At 36.6% G+C, this 16,908-nt stretch overlaps 1 protein-coding gene across 1 annotated transcript in view; it reads left to right on the top strand.

Moving 5' to 3' along the window:
- LOC107699904 (cell adhesion molecule 1-like) overlaps positions 1-16,908 on the top strand; it is a 214,404-nt gene that overhangs the window by 171,524 nt on the left and 25,972 nt on the right. Inside the window, exon 8 of the mRNA XM_016501352.1 lies at positions 6,640-6,693. Coding sequence (XP_016356838.1) covers positions 6,640-6,693 — 54 coding nt within the window. The remainder of the gene's footprint in view (positions 1-6,639; positions 6,694-16,908) is intronic.

Genomic DNA, 16,908 nt, shown 5'->3' with positions numbered 1-16,908 from the left:
TTACAGTTGTGTAGTGTGTTCCTGGCTTAACTAATTAACTTAACTAATCTCAGCTGGCAAGATGGCTGGTTCACATGTACCTGGCTAACACATGTACCTGACTAATTTGCTAACATGGGGCCAGGCCACAGTGCATATTGGTATTATAATATCATATTAGCATATGTGAATAGCAATTAAAGAAACCACTCACCATTTCTCCAGTGTAACAATTCCACAGTCAACAGTCCCTAACACAAATGTACATCACAATAGTGATGTTTGTCTTCTTCGTTTGAGTTTTACGGCAGTTGGCATCCATAGTGTTGCATTACAGCCATCTGCTGTCTCACTTTAACTTATTATATCTTAATTAAATTCGTCCTTCCAGTCCAGTCCTCCTTAGAAAATTAAACAAATATCTCCGTCCTTGGTCACTATGTCCATATGTTACTATATTTTTAACATTATACTCTATTATATCTATTTCCCGTAGCTGATTCTTGAATAGTGATGTTTGATTCTTCTTCTTCTGTTTTATGGTGGGTCGCACCAGCGTTAAGGTGCATTATCGCCACCTTCAGTGTTGGAGTGTGGACCAAAGTTTACTGACGTAAGACGCACAGCCAAAGTTTGCTGACCGTCAAAGTGTTGAAAGTTTGCCGAGGATTACCGTTGATGCTCATAAAGGAGTTGACGATACTTTGCAAGCCTGAGGCACATACTGGAAATATTCTTATTTAGCTTACTAATGTTATTAAATAACATTTTATTAAAACCTGCAAAATCCTTTCTGTAGAGAGATCTAAATTAATACTATAGTTTATTGTATATGCAGATTACATTTTAAGTTGTTACACAAAATCAAAAAGTTTATAAGGTTTATCTCTCTATATACTTTAGACATGTATATCTGCATTTCTGCATCAATGGATGTAATGTGTGCTGTAGGTGTGAAACTTTTAGTAATCTTAACCAAGATGTAGATGATCTTATCCCCGGTGACTAATATTTGAACTGCCTTCTCTCAACCTGCTCAAAATTTGAAACTCACAATGAGCTCACATATTACTCACACGGTGAGGATCACAGTGTGAGGATCGTTTGAACTCACAATGATTTCATATACTACTCACTCCGTGAGGATCACAGTATGAGGATCGTTTGAACTCACAATGATTTCATATACTACTCACTCTGTGAGGATCACAGTATGAGGATCGTTTGAACTCACAATGATTTCATATACTACTCACTCCGTGAGGATCACAGTATGAGGATCGTGTGATGTCACTGTGATCATCGCATGATCTCACATGTTGACTGGGTTATCAATATCAAATCAATCATAATAATACTAATAGGTATTTAATATTAATTTAATATATTAATATTAGAATAATATTGTAATATAATATCACAATGCATTATTAGTTGTATTGCTATTGTATCATTAGTCTTATTCATTATTTATTTATTCCATTAATTTTCCTTATCTCATTTATGACTGTTTTTCACTTACATTACATTTATATTCATGTTCGTAGCAGATGATTTCTTTGAAGTTCAGGCTGTTATGTTATTTTATTTTTGCATTTGCACCCCTGATAGACCCTAATGTGTGCGTTTAAACCTTTAAACCTGCACCCTACGTGTTTCCACCTACATCTAGGTTGGCAGTGCTGTTATTTACCGCTGTTTTTAACCAACGTCTGTCCCAGTGGGAATTGTGTGCGTTTCAATTACAGTCACTTGATGTTCTGTGCGAAGGCCTGTTGAGAGAGAATAAGTATCGCTACAGACCATGTCCAGCATTAACCTCCATATTCAGGCTCCTTTGGGAGATGTTCTCTCTGCCAAACCCATGTAACATTCGCTCTTGTTAAAATGCAAATGTAGACTCAGACAATACAATCTTATCTGTTTTTGACTGCCTCAGACTCTGAATGACTACAGATACTCTGTAATGTTTGATATGAGGCCAAAGTTTCTGTCAAGACTGCTAATACGTAGTATGACAGCGTACTATGTACTGTATATTTGACAGTATTTGACAGCCTTTCAACCTTTTTAATTTCTGCTGTGACAGCATAATACATTTGACATTGACAATAGGATTGACACACCACATAAAGGGAGCCATTGCATATGTTTAAGGCTTTTCATACATTAGCATAGATAATTTATCATGCACTCAAATGTTTTATTGGATCGGAGACCACAAGGAGAGCTTTTTAATGTTTCATAATAGTAATATTTTCTACCTCTGTTTTAACTTTATTCCTACACAGGTGATCAGTGTATCTTTTCTCACTCTCATGTCTTTCCAAACTTTTTCTTCTATGGAGCACAAAAACATTTTTTTTCCAGATAATGAAATTCAATGGGGTCCAGTGTTGGTCGAGAAAAACAGTTCTTCTGTTTAAACAGTAAACAAATCTTCAAAATACACTCACCGGTCACTTCATAATTGTTTAACTGCCCATTAACACAAATATCTAGTCAGGCAATCACATGGCAGCAACTCCATGCATTTAGGCATGTGGACATGGTCTAGACAATCTGCTGAAGTTCAAAACAAGCATCAGAATGGAGAAGAAAGCTGACTTTGACTGTGGCATGGTTGTTGGTGCTAGGTGGGCTGGTCTGAGTATTTCAGAAACTGCTGATATCCTAGGATTTTCATGTACAACCATTTCTAGGGTTTACAGAGAATGGTTCAAAAAAGAGAAAATATCCAGTGAGCAGCAGTTCTGTGGGTTATGCCAGACTCATTACAACCGAGGTATACAAAAGAGCATCAAGCACAAACATCAAACCTTGAATCAGATGGGCTACACTAGAGGAGCAGAAGACTACACCAAGTGTCACTCCTGTCAGCTAAGAACAGAAAACTGAGGCTACAATTGGCACGGGCTCACCAAAATTGTTACTGACCATATCCATTCCTTTATCTTGTGATGGCTACTTCCTGCAGGATAACAAGCTGTTAAAATATGCAGCTGACAAATATGCAGTAACTGTGTGATTCTATCATGTCAATATGAACCAGAATATGAAAGGAATGCTTTCAGCACCTTGTTGAATCTATGCCATGAAGAATTAATGAAGTTCTGAAGGCAAAAGGGGGTCCAACCCAGTACTAGCAATAAAGTGTCCGGTGAGCATATCTTCTTTACTGTCCCATATAAGAAAGAAGGTCTTAAGAAGGTAAATTTCAATTTCCTCAAATAACTGCAAATTGTCCTTCATTCATAGTACTTAAAGGATACCAAATATATAATATAGTAGAAAAATTTGGCAGTTCCCATGCTGAATTGTACATACGTTTTAAAATCAGAGTTGATTCAATCAGTAAAACGTTACTGTCATCATAAGAATCACAGTCATTGAGGTGGTCTCACCTGCAAACAGGTCTCTTGGTGTGATTTTTCACCATAAACAACACAAAATAAAGGCAGGTCGGCCTGACTCATGCCGGCTCAGCTCAAATCTGGACCATTACCCAGAGATTCAACACATTCAGCATTGCTGAGAGACTGTGGAACAGAGCCAATGGGTTTTATGAGGACACGTCTCGCAAGTGTTGTCAGGACAATCCCGCTCGCGATAAGTACTCGTATCGTCCATTTTCTCACAGCGTGATTGGAATTTCATATTTCCGTCCTTCACATACAAATGGAAATATTGCACGTCCAAACACATTCGCATCTCGCCGCTCATAACATCGAGCCAGGAGTCACCCAGCCTGCAAATTGCCCATGGAAAATTCTTGTTTGCTTGACTATTATGCATGCCACATCCTATTCAGACCTTTGTGTTGGCTGTGTCCCCTGCATGCACAATTTCAGCCACGGGACTATGACATTTCCAAAACCTGTCTGCATTCGGTCACAGTGCACGAAATCCCTGAAATATTTTCATCAGGCGATGCATCTCCCAGCATCTACATTCAGAAACATTATCCTGTCCTTGATGTTTTATCATTAGTCGGGAAGTGTTTGGGCTCCTACTGAGATCTTTTGATGGAGCACAGACAATAAAGTGATGGAGACAGGCAGCCAATTTTGCCTGCTGTGACTGTTCCCCAGCAAGGCGCCTGAGTATCTGTGCTAAAAAGTGGAATGATAGTCACATTGCACATCCACTGCACAACAGCTCGGCCGCATTTGCCAGCGCCCCATTATTCCACTGATTGTGCGATGGCTGTATCCAACATGACTGTGTTTATTAATAAATGATTCTCATAATGTCATTTTCTCTGTCTCCCGTTTCCACACTCGCTGCATGATAGGAAAGCTGCCTGAAAGATTTGAATCTCATCGAGTGCTTTGGTTTTCTTCACACTGCACGTAAATCCCATTCGGTTTTTGGAGGCAAACTTTGGGACTCGGTGAAATCTGATCTGTTTGTTTTGGCCTTGTAAGTCAATATCTGGTACATCTGCATCAGTTGCTGTAGTAATGATGTAAGCATCAGCAAGATGCCGTGAGACTTTCTCATACAACATCTGAGAGCAGCTGTCAGTGCGGAAAGAGAGGACGGAAAACGAGGACGGAAATTTTGCCTCTGCTCACGTCCATCACTGCATCTCACCGTGGTGCTGAAATCACAAGGCACATTCATGCAAATACTGCTGATTTATTCACTCATTCATTATACGGTGTATTCAGACACAGCTGCAGACTGTATTGCAGACTTTTGTGTGACGTTACATACACACTATGTCCCGAATTATGGAAAACGTCGATCGGACTCATTCTAAAAGAGTCTGATTTTAATCGGATTGGATGGGGTTTGGATCACTTTGTAAACATCGGATTTCATGTGGGGGTTTTTTTCGCTGTTCAGTCTAGAAACAAAACAACTAAACGGATTTGAGTCAGATATGCCAAAACGTCGGATTTTTGCTGCCTGTCTGAACATAGCCTTTGGCACAGTGTGTTTTATTTAATCACACAGCTTGTGTTGGCCGGTGTCATGCCCATTCAAATGCAGGCTTTACACTATTGCTTGGACATCTAATTCTATATTACTTAAGCCATAATATTATATTGTTGAAGGTAGTAAGCCCATCATTTCAATTCAAGTCGTTTTCTTTACATGTTTCTTGCATTACATTTTATCAGATATCTATAGCTGGCCAATTTGCCTTCAGCTATTTCAATAACACTGTTTTGTAGGAAAATGCTTCACATTCAGACATGCAATTTCATGTAAAAGCAAAATGACAGGCCATTTTTTGTTTCAATCAAGGATATTTATGAGCGATTGTCTGTCTTAGACCCCCTTTACATCTGGACATTCTTTAGTGCATTTACACCTTGTATTGAAGTATATGGAAAACGCCAAATATTTTACCAAATATTAAAGACATTAACGGATAGTTTAAAACATTTGATGTCATTTTCAAAGATTAAAAAACAATAGGCTAAGTCACTGTATAAAGCTCAACAGTTGGGTTCCAAAAGTAAAAATCCTATAATTTTCTCTATAGGATAATTTATTTTTAATGATATACACATTGCCGTTAAAAGTTTTGAGTCATTAAGATTTTTTTAAAGAAATTAATACTTTTATTTAGCAAAGATGCATTAGATTTAAAAGTGACAATAAAGACTTAAATTTATATTTCAAATAAATTCAGAATAAAAAAAAGAAACAAAAAAATAATAAAATGTTTCTTAAGAGCTAAATCAGCATATTAAAATGATTTCTGAAGGATCATGTGACACTGAATACTGGAGTAATGATACAGAAAATTCAGCGTTGCATCACTGGAATAAATTACATTTAAACGTTAACTTGTAAAATTTTAATTGTAATAATATTTCACAATATTACTGTTTTATTGTATTTTTGATCAAATAAATGCAGCTTTAGTGAGCATAAGAGACTTCAAAAATACATCAGTGCTTCATGGGATTGTAGTTTATTCCCTCATTAAAGCCATTAAGTACACATTCTTGTACATTTCCCTTTTTGTCTAGATTTCAAATACATTTTTGTTTCAAATCAAAGTTTGTAATGTTTTGATTAATCTCAGAGCTGGTTGGTTTGGTTCACATCTTTGAACTCTTTGATGAAGATTTCAAATAAATAAATAAATAAATCCCTATGGAAAAAAAATGAATGGAAAAAATATTTCCGGAACCAAGTCGGCTTAACAAGTGGGCAGGCACTGTTGCGCTCTATTGCATTTCCCTTCTTTAGAAACATTCCCACAGTAAAAGGATGCTAATAAGGCTTAGAAGTGAAGAAAATGGGAGACAATAAAGTTTTGAATTGCCCCTGTGAGGATCTGGAAAGAGAAACAGGATATTGTTCATTAAATTGGATGACCAGATCAGAAGATGATAAAAGAACAGCATGATGGAAAATGTATAAATCATTCCATCAAAATGACAGATATTGATCTGTATTATGTAGGCTACTGCTTGCATAGATAGAAAACAAGACAGAAATACAGATTAAGTAAAGATTTTTGTCCAGTAAATGTGGTCAGGTTTGTGATTTGATGACAAAAATATTCCCAGGGGGTCTTGGTAAAGAGATGTTCCACTTTCTTTCAGATATCTCTATCATACTAACATGATGGCTGTTGTGACTTCTCTCCTTCATTTAATACCTCTTATGTGTGTTTTCATTTTCTCCATCTAGATGTTCTCACCACAACCCCCTCACCCACCACTACCACCATCAACGCTTTCCAAGGTACAGTATCCCATCTGAGCTGCAGGGTTCTCACTCCATCTCACCCTTTTTACATTTTTCCTGTTTCCTGCTGTGCTTGTGCATCTACGTGTTTGTGCGTGTACGAGAGTATGCCACTGATGCATGCTACTGTCCATGAGCTAAAAAAGACAGCGGGAAGAGGGTAAAGTGCAGGGGCTCGTGCGGAGATAGGCGGCCGCCCTAATAAGATCTCGACACAGATAGTGGACTCGGTGGCCTTGCGGCGCCTCACTGTCATTGTCACATGTCAGGTTGTGCTTGTCAAATCCTTTTCTGTCACTCGACTGATCTTTCACCGTAGAGATTCATTTGAGAGCGAAAATCTTATCAGGATCTCAGCGTGTTCGCGCCTCAGATTACGATTACAAATATTCTCGGCCTTCCATAAGAAAGACATCAACACATCCTTGAAATGCTCTGATGAAACACACACTGTAAAAAAAATATTTTTTAAAGCTGTAATTAAAACAAAGATTACACCACCCTGCATCATAATTGTTAAATGACATCCAATACTTGTTTCTTACTAATTATGGGGTGCTGATTCCAAAAACCGTGTCTGTTTTGCTCTAGCACATCACACTTTCTCACAAAATATGATGCATTTTGTTTTGCTTTTGACAACCGTTTGTAAGTTGAATGCGTCTTGAACTATCCTTTAATCACCAGAAAAACTGCTACAAAGACATGATTCCTATCACTCTCTGAGCCTGCTTACAACTGTTTGTTCAATTTCCAGCTGATTTTCACAGGTACAGTATGAATGATTCTGAAGATATTATTTTATGCCTTATCCTGATGTCAAGTTCAGAATTATGGCCAGTAATAGAGGAAAATGCAAACATGATCCAGATGTTTTCTGCTACATCTGTGGGTGTTTTAATACATCTAAACAGTAACTGAAAATGACAGATTTTGTGAGAAAAACATTTATTTATAGACTTGTAGACGTTATTGACATTAAATGGAGTATTTGAACATATTTTTCTGCTCCCTTGCAGATTGTATATTTTGAATACCTCTTTTTTTGTTGACTGATTTTATTTTTTTGCAAATCAGCTGGGTTTTTTTTTTGTTTTTGTTTTTTAAGTCTTTCTGCTTCAAAATTATGTTTAATTCAATGCGTTACTTGCCATTTCTTTGTAATTATGTGCAAAATTTACTAGCAATGTCTGAGTGGAAATTATTTTTACACCAAATTTTTTGTCAGTGTATCGACGGTCTTTTTTTTTCCATGAATGTTATCAGTTGTCGTTATCAATTTTCCAGTAGCTGTTTTATTCTGATCCTAATGAGGTTTTCTTGAGCTCTTAAAAATACTCTACCAATCCATGTTTTTTAACATGCAAAGGAAAGCTCAGGACAAGGAATTCCCAGCAAATAAATCAATGGCAGGTAATTGGTGCTATATAGAAATGTAATACATTTTTGATGAGCTAGCAAAGAGTGAGAAAGGATAGCGTGCACTCTACTATCAAAAAAATGAATTAAGCCATAATGTCTTGCCGAAACGCTCAGTAGCTTTAGGGGGTGACATTTAGAGATGATTGCCATTTATAACACAAAATAAATGGCTAAATGGAAGCACCGATAGTGGCACCTTTAACAGATGCTGCACTTTCTCCTCTTTCGTAAAATCGTCATGCACGGCGAGTAGGAGCGTGATAGTGTCAGCCTTTCAGAGGAGTCATCTATGCTCAGGACTTTTCTGTGATCATCAGGCTGAACTAAGTCATGTCTGGTTTTTGCTCGGAAAAGCCGTTCTCTTGTGTTCTTTCCCGGGCCTAACTTCTCTGCATGCAGAGTAAGCATGTAAGAAGTTTATTGGTGCAACCGTCTTAACCTCGGATTACCGTTCGAGCATAACTTGCTTTCAAGCAGACACGGCGGGTAATCCACTCGCGGTGAGTACAGGAGAACTCGGGGGACCTGCTAGACATCTGAAACAGTCACAGTGTTTTATCTGATATGCAGTCTGGTGTTTAGGGCCCGTGGACGGCTACGGCTGGTGAAACATGACCCTGGGTCCTGCGCGTTTAGTCTGTGGGCGTGAGGGGTCGGCTCAAGGGGATTGGAGCTGCTGTAGATCAGAGATTAATATTGATGGGTGAATGTGAGTGCCAAGCTGGTTTCTGTGACGGCAAAAAAAGTGTGCCATACAAGTAGATATATTGTATGAATGCATATGGGACAGCCTCACAGCATTATGGTATTACATGCGGTTGATTGTATTATGGTATCAACATTGATTTTACACTTCATAAAAGCAGCATATGTTATTTTTGGACTTTTGTTTAGGACAGTAGAGGCTTGAAAGTAATGAAGCAGCCTGTTCTCATTAGTATATGTGTTTATACTTTTTTATGTTTGAATATGCAATATAGACGTATTGATAGTATCTAAAACAGTATTTACATAGACACAGCTATGGAAACTTCAAAAATCTTTACAAAATCTTTCATATTGTATTTTAATTATTAAATATATTTTTGAAAGAAATTAATATTAAGAAAGGCTGCATTGATTCAAACTGACAGTAGACATTAATAATGTTACAAAAGGTTTTTTTTTTTTTTTTTAAGTAAGTGCCGTTCTTTTTGAACTTTATTTTCAACTAATCCTGACAAAAAATGTTTACAGTTTCCACAACAATATGAAACAGCACAAATGTTTTCAACATTGATAATCATATAAATGTTTCTTGAGTACCAATTCAGCATATTAGAATGATTTCTGAAGGATCATGTGAAACTGAAGACTGGAGTAATGATGCTGAAAATTCAAAAATGAAAAATATTACTGTGTTTTGATCAAATATTACTGTTTTTTTGATCAAATAAATCATTTAAAAAATCTTACCAACCCCACACCTTTGAACACTAGTGTACTACTTACTATTATAAAGATATTTTTACTTTCCTAACCTCACCCTAACCACTTCTTAACAAAAATATATAGAAAATGTAGAGTACAGTACAGTAGAAAAATTTTGGTATAATATTAACATTAATATAATATTATATTATTATAATAATGTAAAAAATAAGCATAAAGTACTCCATTACATAGACTTTGAATATAATGCACAAATAAAATGTATTGCAATTATTGTATTTAATGTATTTAAACGGTAATGTACCCTTACAAATATATTTAATCATATAAATATAATATAAAATGATTGTAAATTGCCCAAAATTGCTGAAACATTGGTAATAATAAAACGCTTCAGTGAGTGTGCAGTTATATTTTGTCTTTACTAAACTGCCCAAAAGAACAGAACTGTCTCCATCAGAGGTACTATTGCACCCACACCTGTTCTTGACATCCCATTCTTGTGGGAGGGTCTCTCAAGATTTGCGCTACACCACTGACCGGGTCTGCGAGTTTAGTCTAAGAGTATGAGAGGTCAGTCAGCATTATTTGATTTCCAGGGGATTGGATCTGCCATGGATCAGTGATTAATATTGATAGGTGCAAGTGAGTGCCAAGCTGGTTTACGTGAAAGGGCAAAAATTGTACCATCCAACTGGATATATGGACGCCCTGCTGGGTATTGATGAAATATAAAACAATGAGGACAGCTGAGCTCTAGATCAGGTGCGCCGCAGGGCGGGTTTATATTTTATAAGATGGTGTCAAGTTAGAGCAGGTTTTTTTTTTCTTTTTTCCCAGAAAACTCCTGCTAGATGTGAATGCATATACTCATTAGCATTTGTAGATGTTTTTCTCCTCTCGTTATCTCTCGTTATCAGTATCGCCACCTCAAACTTCCCTGTCCTAGAAATCTCCTCCATGAATCTCCCAAACAATCCAATTAAGAGTGGAACGTGGAGACAGGCAGCCGGACTTGTTGACACTTTTAGCAGCTTTGTTTTTGCGTTGGGATGATGCAGACATTTAAAGGTTACCAGATTTGCATTAAAACCCTTTGAACAGACAAAAGATGATGTGTCCTTGCTCCATATGTAGACATCAGCAATGTTCTCCTATATAATGAGTTCCTCCTCAGAAATTTTTCAAGGCCTATCCAATATGTCCTGGCTGAGCTCACTGTGCCTGCAGGTAAAGCGGAGGGTGCTGGGCTCATGGATCTGTCTGCTGAGCGTCATTTATGCAGCTCTGCGTGGGAATGATGGAGTTGCTGCCGGCCAAACAACACACTGAAGACTTTGTGTATCATTAGTCTTAAAACAAGCTCTCCAGCTTTGGCTGTGGTTTAATTTGTCACCACGAATGTACTGCGTTCCTTCCCACCTTACGATATTCTTTCACAACACAATGCCAGGGAGGGCTAATTTTAGACCTTTCTTACTGTTTGTTGACTTGAGGCACACAGTCTCTTGTTTTCTGGCATTGTTGTCAGCTGCATTTATAATAGCTACGTAAGCTTTTGGCTCCTTAGCTGACTTAAGCCCAATGCACGCTGTACGATTTTGGAGACAAACTGTGGGATTCGTAAAATGTTGCTTGTGACACCCTCACCTATGAATGATTAAATGCCTTTAATTGCAATAAATTGAAAAACAGGCTATCGATTAGGCTTGCTGCGATAGACGGTGCTGACGGTGATACCGTTGTTAAGCCGCAACACCGGTTAAGTCACTAGCCCACCGCGGCACCGACCCCCACTGTTGTTTTGATTTTTTATAGTAATAAAAATCATTTAGTTCGTTAAAAGAAGAAACACTTCAATTAAAAACTGAACGCGGCTGCTCAATGCAGCGTACCGAACGAGTCACATCACAGATCAGATTTCATATATCCAGTGAGGAGAGTGAGACGAGCTGACTCACAAGAAGAGTGGGGTGAGACAGACAAGACGATGACTGACAATAAGAGTGAGGTGAGACAGACAAGACGATCGCGGATGATTTCGTTTCGAAACGAGATGCAAAAGCGCCTGTTTGGCAGTATTTTGGATTTTGAAAAGCCTGTTGACTTCTGCCGTTTATTCAAAGTTTTTTTAAACATTCGTTTCTTATTTAATTGGTTCCACAGTGTTTGCTGATTTTTACCTTATTTAAACTTTGTGTCATTTATTTATTTTATTTGACATCAAGGTGTATGCCGTGCCTCCCAGCTTTCTTAGTCGTTTTGCTAATAAACTTTCTACGTTTCTTATTTATTTGTATATATTTATTGGTTATATATTATACATGTTTACTTATTTCCAGGTTTGTATAGGCTACCTATTTAAACTTTATGTAAGTTATTTGTTATTTTATATTAGGCATAGCCTGCCCTATAGCATGGTGTGTTTTTATTCGTTTTGTTAAAGGGGTCATATAATGCTACATGCACTTTTACAAGTTGTTTGAACTGAAATGTGTGTTGGCAGTGTGTGCATGGTGTATTTGCATTTGTTTTGTTAATAAAAGTTATATGTTTTATATATAGGCTAAAGTGAGTATGACATTGTATTTTGTTGTTGCATTTAAGCAATTGACGCCGACCTGCCGCTAATTCGAAAGTGAAAGTAAAATGCGCACGGCGCTTTTAAGCTATTTAAAAGCGAAGGAAAGCGAGGAAAAGAGGGAAAATTCAAACAAACTAAAAACGAACAATTGCTTTATGCCGAATTGCCGCTATTTGAAAGTGAAAGTACAATGTAAAAAGCTATTTAAAAGTGGAGGAAAAGAGGAAACGCCCTTGCCCCCACGGTGATACCGGTATTATCAGCAGTGTTGGGAAGGTTACTTTGGAAATGTAATAGGTTAACTCCTGAAACATTAGTGTCTTTTTGAAACATTGGTGTCTCTTTGTATATGATATGATATGATAGTTTTCTCAGAATAAGTAAAATGCTCGTGAAGTGACTCAGAGCAGTTCTAGAGATTGTTTGTGTTCATGTACTGTGAACATGTACGGCAGAGGCTGAAAAAGATTTAATTATCAAATGGTGAATTGGAATGGAAATAATCGCTTTAGTACATTCGGCAGGCAATTATACAATAATAATATTAAAATAGCAGGCCAAATCGGCTGCCAGGCCACCGGGTATTGTCCCGGTTCAGGTCAGTCCGCGCCTGATTTCCACAGAGACGCAGAACGTACAGGATTCATATATTGTCTTTTTGCAGCTTAATATTCACACACTAGTCCATATCGCGTTTTGATTCAAGTGTACTGACCTACTTTTGATTTATTCTTCCAAAATGTAGCATATTCCGTCCGCGTTAGGCTATAGGAATTCCGTTTTTATGACTGGATTCTACGAACCAGTCTGTGTTTTCCGCATCGCGGAAATGTGGATGTGTGTAAATATTAAAATGTAATCCCCTTTGTAATCGTTAACATTTTCATAAGTAACTGTAATTTAATTACACATTTTGTCTAAGTAACTGTAACTGATTACAGTTACATTTATTTTGTAATTAAATTACGTAACGCCGTTACATGTAACTAGTTACTCCCCAACACTGATTATCAGTGTTGTCACACGTCGATTAACCGGTGGGAAAATTTCCTCACTGTCACAACCCTACTATAGATACAGATTTTCAGATTCACAAGATCTCGATTCTGTTAATCTGATTATTTATGATTAATTTTGACTTGATTCTGATTCTTTTGTGCATAAATCAGTTATAATGAAAATAATGCATTACAATTATTACCATTTTTAATTATAGTCCATTTTGCTTACATGGAAAATAAATTCTCAGTCATTTTTTTTTTTATTATTCAAAGAACCTTAACTGAAATAATTAACTAATGTTAGTTAAAAACAATTAACAACAGTTCCCAAACCATGCATTCAATTGCTGTTTAAACTGCTCATTGAACCAAATTAAGTAAACTATAAATCACATTTCTGATATTATACATTAAATAATTATGTATTTTATCAAAATACTCCATCACTGAAAGTACAGTAATTATAACTTGATGTTTATTCAGTAAGGGCTCTAATTGATTAATTGAATTAATTCAGTGAAGGATCCATCAGACTGATTCAAACGGTTGATCCACGGGTCTTTTTGAATGATTCGTTAAATCATTTGTTAATGAATGTGTCTATACTGGTTGTGCTGTTTTGATTTAATTCACAAGCTCTCAATTCCGTTTACGAATCAATTTGATTAGATTCTGATTCAGATCTTTGCATATTTCAGTTATAATCAATTATAATTAATTATTATTTGTCTATTTTGCTTACATATGAAACAAATCTCTCAGCTAATATTTTAAATTAGATATATAGTGAATTTTTTTTTTTTTTTTACAAATTAATAACAGAGCCAAAACTATGTAGTTCAATTTCTGTTAACAGGAACTGCTCAGTAAACTAAGGTAACTTTTAAATTGCATTTCTTGTGAATTATTTGTAATGTATTTTATTAAAATATTCCATTACTGAGAGTAACGATAACTTGATGTTCATTTAGTAAGCATTCTGATGGATTCAGGGAGTTCGTTCATTAAAGGATCCCTCAGAATAATTCAGACAGTAACCTCTGAATTCATGGGTCGTCTTGAAAGATTCATTAAATCATTTATTCGACTACACTTGCGCCGTATGTTCTGATTCAAAAGAGTTGGTTTCAAAGAGTCATTTGCTCAGAAAAGCCCTAATGAACTAATTGCATTGTGATTAACTGTAATGAATCTTGCAGGGAAATGAAGTTCTGACTGTGTAACGAACATTGATGCTAGCTTGTCTATATATGCAATATACTGTATTATATCGTTCCCTTTCCGTTATGATTGTAAATACCTTGAGTTTGCTTTGAATAAACAGCCCACAAATTCACTCTTTCATCAAGCCATGACAGACTTCAACATTAGCACAATGGCTTGCTTGAGAAGTGTCAGAATGTGACAGAGTTGATCATGTAAAACGCCCAGTCAACCCTGTCAATTGCGACCAAAGCCCTAAGACTGACATAAAAGATGGCTGATGTCGCACAGTCTGCTTTCGCTTCTTCCCAAGATCTAACGGGCTCATATTGTAGTCTGACAAGGAAAAACGCAAAGGACAGAAAAAAAGTCTTGGCTTTAGACAAGGCCGAGTCTATTAGAGAAATTTTTTTTTTTTTTTCAAAAAGAAATGCACAGCGGTGGCTCATTATCAGGCATCATTCATTGTAACAGCATGGTGTCACACAGTAAGCTTCACAGTACCCACATAGAGTAAACCACTGTGAATTCCCACCAGATGCAGTTGTACTAATCAGATGTGAAAACACTGTACCAGATGTTGCCTTTGGTCACCCCATATGAGCTCCTCAGAGAAGTTTCCTCTGTTGATTTTTGGAGAACAAAGAAAGGCATCAAATGCGAAAAATGCCACAAACCGTGCAGCCTTTTTCAGAGCCGAATCCACTGTGATTACGGCATGCGGCGTTTTTACCCTCCAATGCTCTCATTAAATGATACATGTAGATGTTCTGCAGAATGTTGGCTATATCTCTCTGTCTATCTCTCTGTCTGTCTGTCTGTCTATATTGTTTGATCATTCTATCATTCTATTGTTCTATCCATGTAATCCAAATAGTAATATTTGCTTTTTGACTGATATCACAAATATAAAATATATCCAAATATATAATTTTTCCCTACATTTTTTCTTTCTAGTTGCATATCCTTTTTCAGTCACATAACAGAAGGAGGTTTTGAAGTGCGTTTTATGTTGATGATATATCTCGTTGTATAATGTGTATTATTTCACATACTATATAGCACAGCATGCAGTATGCAAAATTCCATTTCAAACATGCCTGTGTTTCTTTTGACATTGAGTGGCCTCCTTTAGGCTGGACGTCCACGCAGCCAAGCGGACCACCAAGCTCATCTTGCCCCCCCTCAGTACCCGACCCTAAACCTTTATACATTGCTGTTTGTGAAGTTGCATCGTGTTGTTTGTTGTTTCGTTGCATCAGTGGGCTTTGCCCAGTCTGTGTTTGTTGTTAGTCCTGTTTATTTTCATCTCATCTCTTTTTGCATGCTCTTTCCTCCCACCTGCCTCTTCTCCCTTCTGCCCTGTTCATGAGCCCAGACAGCCCAGTGTGCTCAGAGCCGCTACCCCTCCCGCATTCATCTGAGCCGGCTCTGCGCTCCTGCTGCTCCTGCTCTTTCATGTCTGCTCTCATAGCCCACATTAATATCACAGTCTACCGCCATGCTGCAGTCATACATGTGCGAGAATGTCACTTTGCTTAAACACGCTGAGATGAAAGCCCGTGAATCAATTCAGTACAGGAAGCTCGTTCTTTCATTGGGAGAAATAATGGGTGAATGAACAGCCATCAGGGGCTGATGAGAAGACCCGATGTGCGATCGTGCCGCAGTGCGTTCGCAGGGAAAAAAGGCCACCTTGAGTGCATGTGCACGATCGTGTTTTGAAATACTTCAAGTTTGTTGTGTACGGGGGAAAATAAGTGATTATCACATGTCTTGTAATTTCCCTTCATGCATAATGGCGAGCTGTAGGAGGCCACGTCTCGAATCACAGGCTTAAGTGAGTTTTAGGCCTTTTATTATCATCTGAATATATACATGAGTGAAAAATAAAAAGCCAATGGTTGTGAAAATTCTGAATTTAAGAATTGGCATCCTTTGAGTTCATAAATGTAAATTTGAAATGAATTGCTACGGGATGTTGAATTGGAATGACAGGATGATGAATTTAATTTAAATTCCAAAAAATCAACACAACAGAGGAATTTCCTTATTTTGGAATTATCAGTTGTGTTAATATGTGAAAAAAAACATACAACAAGTAATTATATTATTATGTCATATTAATCCCAGTATTCTGTGATGAAAATGAAAGCTAAATTATTTAATATATAATATGTAGGAAAAAAACAAATATACATAAAACTAATTATAATATAATATAATATAATAATGTGTTTGTATGCTTAGATTGTTTTACAAATCAAGGAAATACAATTCAAATGCAATGGAATCATTACAGTATGTGTAATTTTTATTAATACATTTCTTTGTTCAATATATGAATTACCCTTTAACATGCATATAATTTCCAGAAATATTATATGATATTAATATCGGTTTCATCTACAGAACGATGATTGTTTTAAAAAAAATTATAATAAATTGTTTTTATAAAATTTATTTAACGTGCGCACACACAGAGACATACACTTATATACACGTGTGTGTGTGTGTATACTATTCATTGAATATATATATATATATATATATATATATATATATATAAAC

The sequence above is a fragment of the Sinocyclocheilus anshuiensis genome, unplaced genomic scaffold (genome assembly GCF_001515605.1).
Source record: "Sinocyclocheilus anshuiensis isolate Anshui unplaced genomic scaffold, SAMN03320099.WGS_v1.1 scaffold891, whole genome shotgun sequence".
NCBI classification, from domain to species: domain Eukaryota; kingdom Metazoa; phylum Chordata; class Actinopteri; order Cypriniformes; family Cyprinidae; genus Sinocyclocheilus; species Sinocyclocheilus anshuiensis.
Note: the sequence above shows the minus strand (reverse complement) of the source record. Positions and strands in the feature narration are given on the sequence as shown.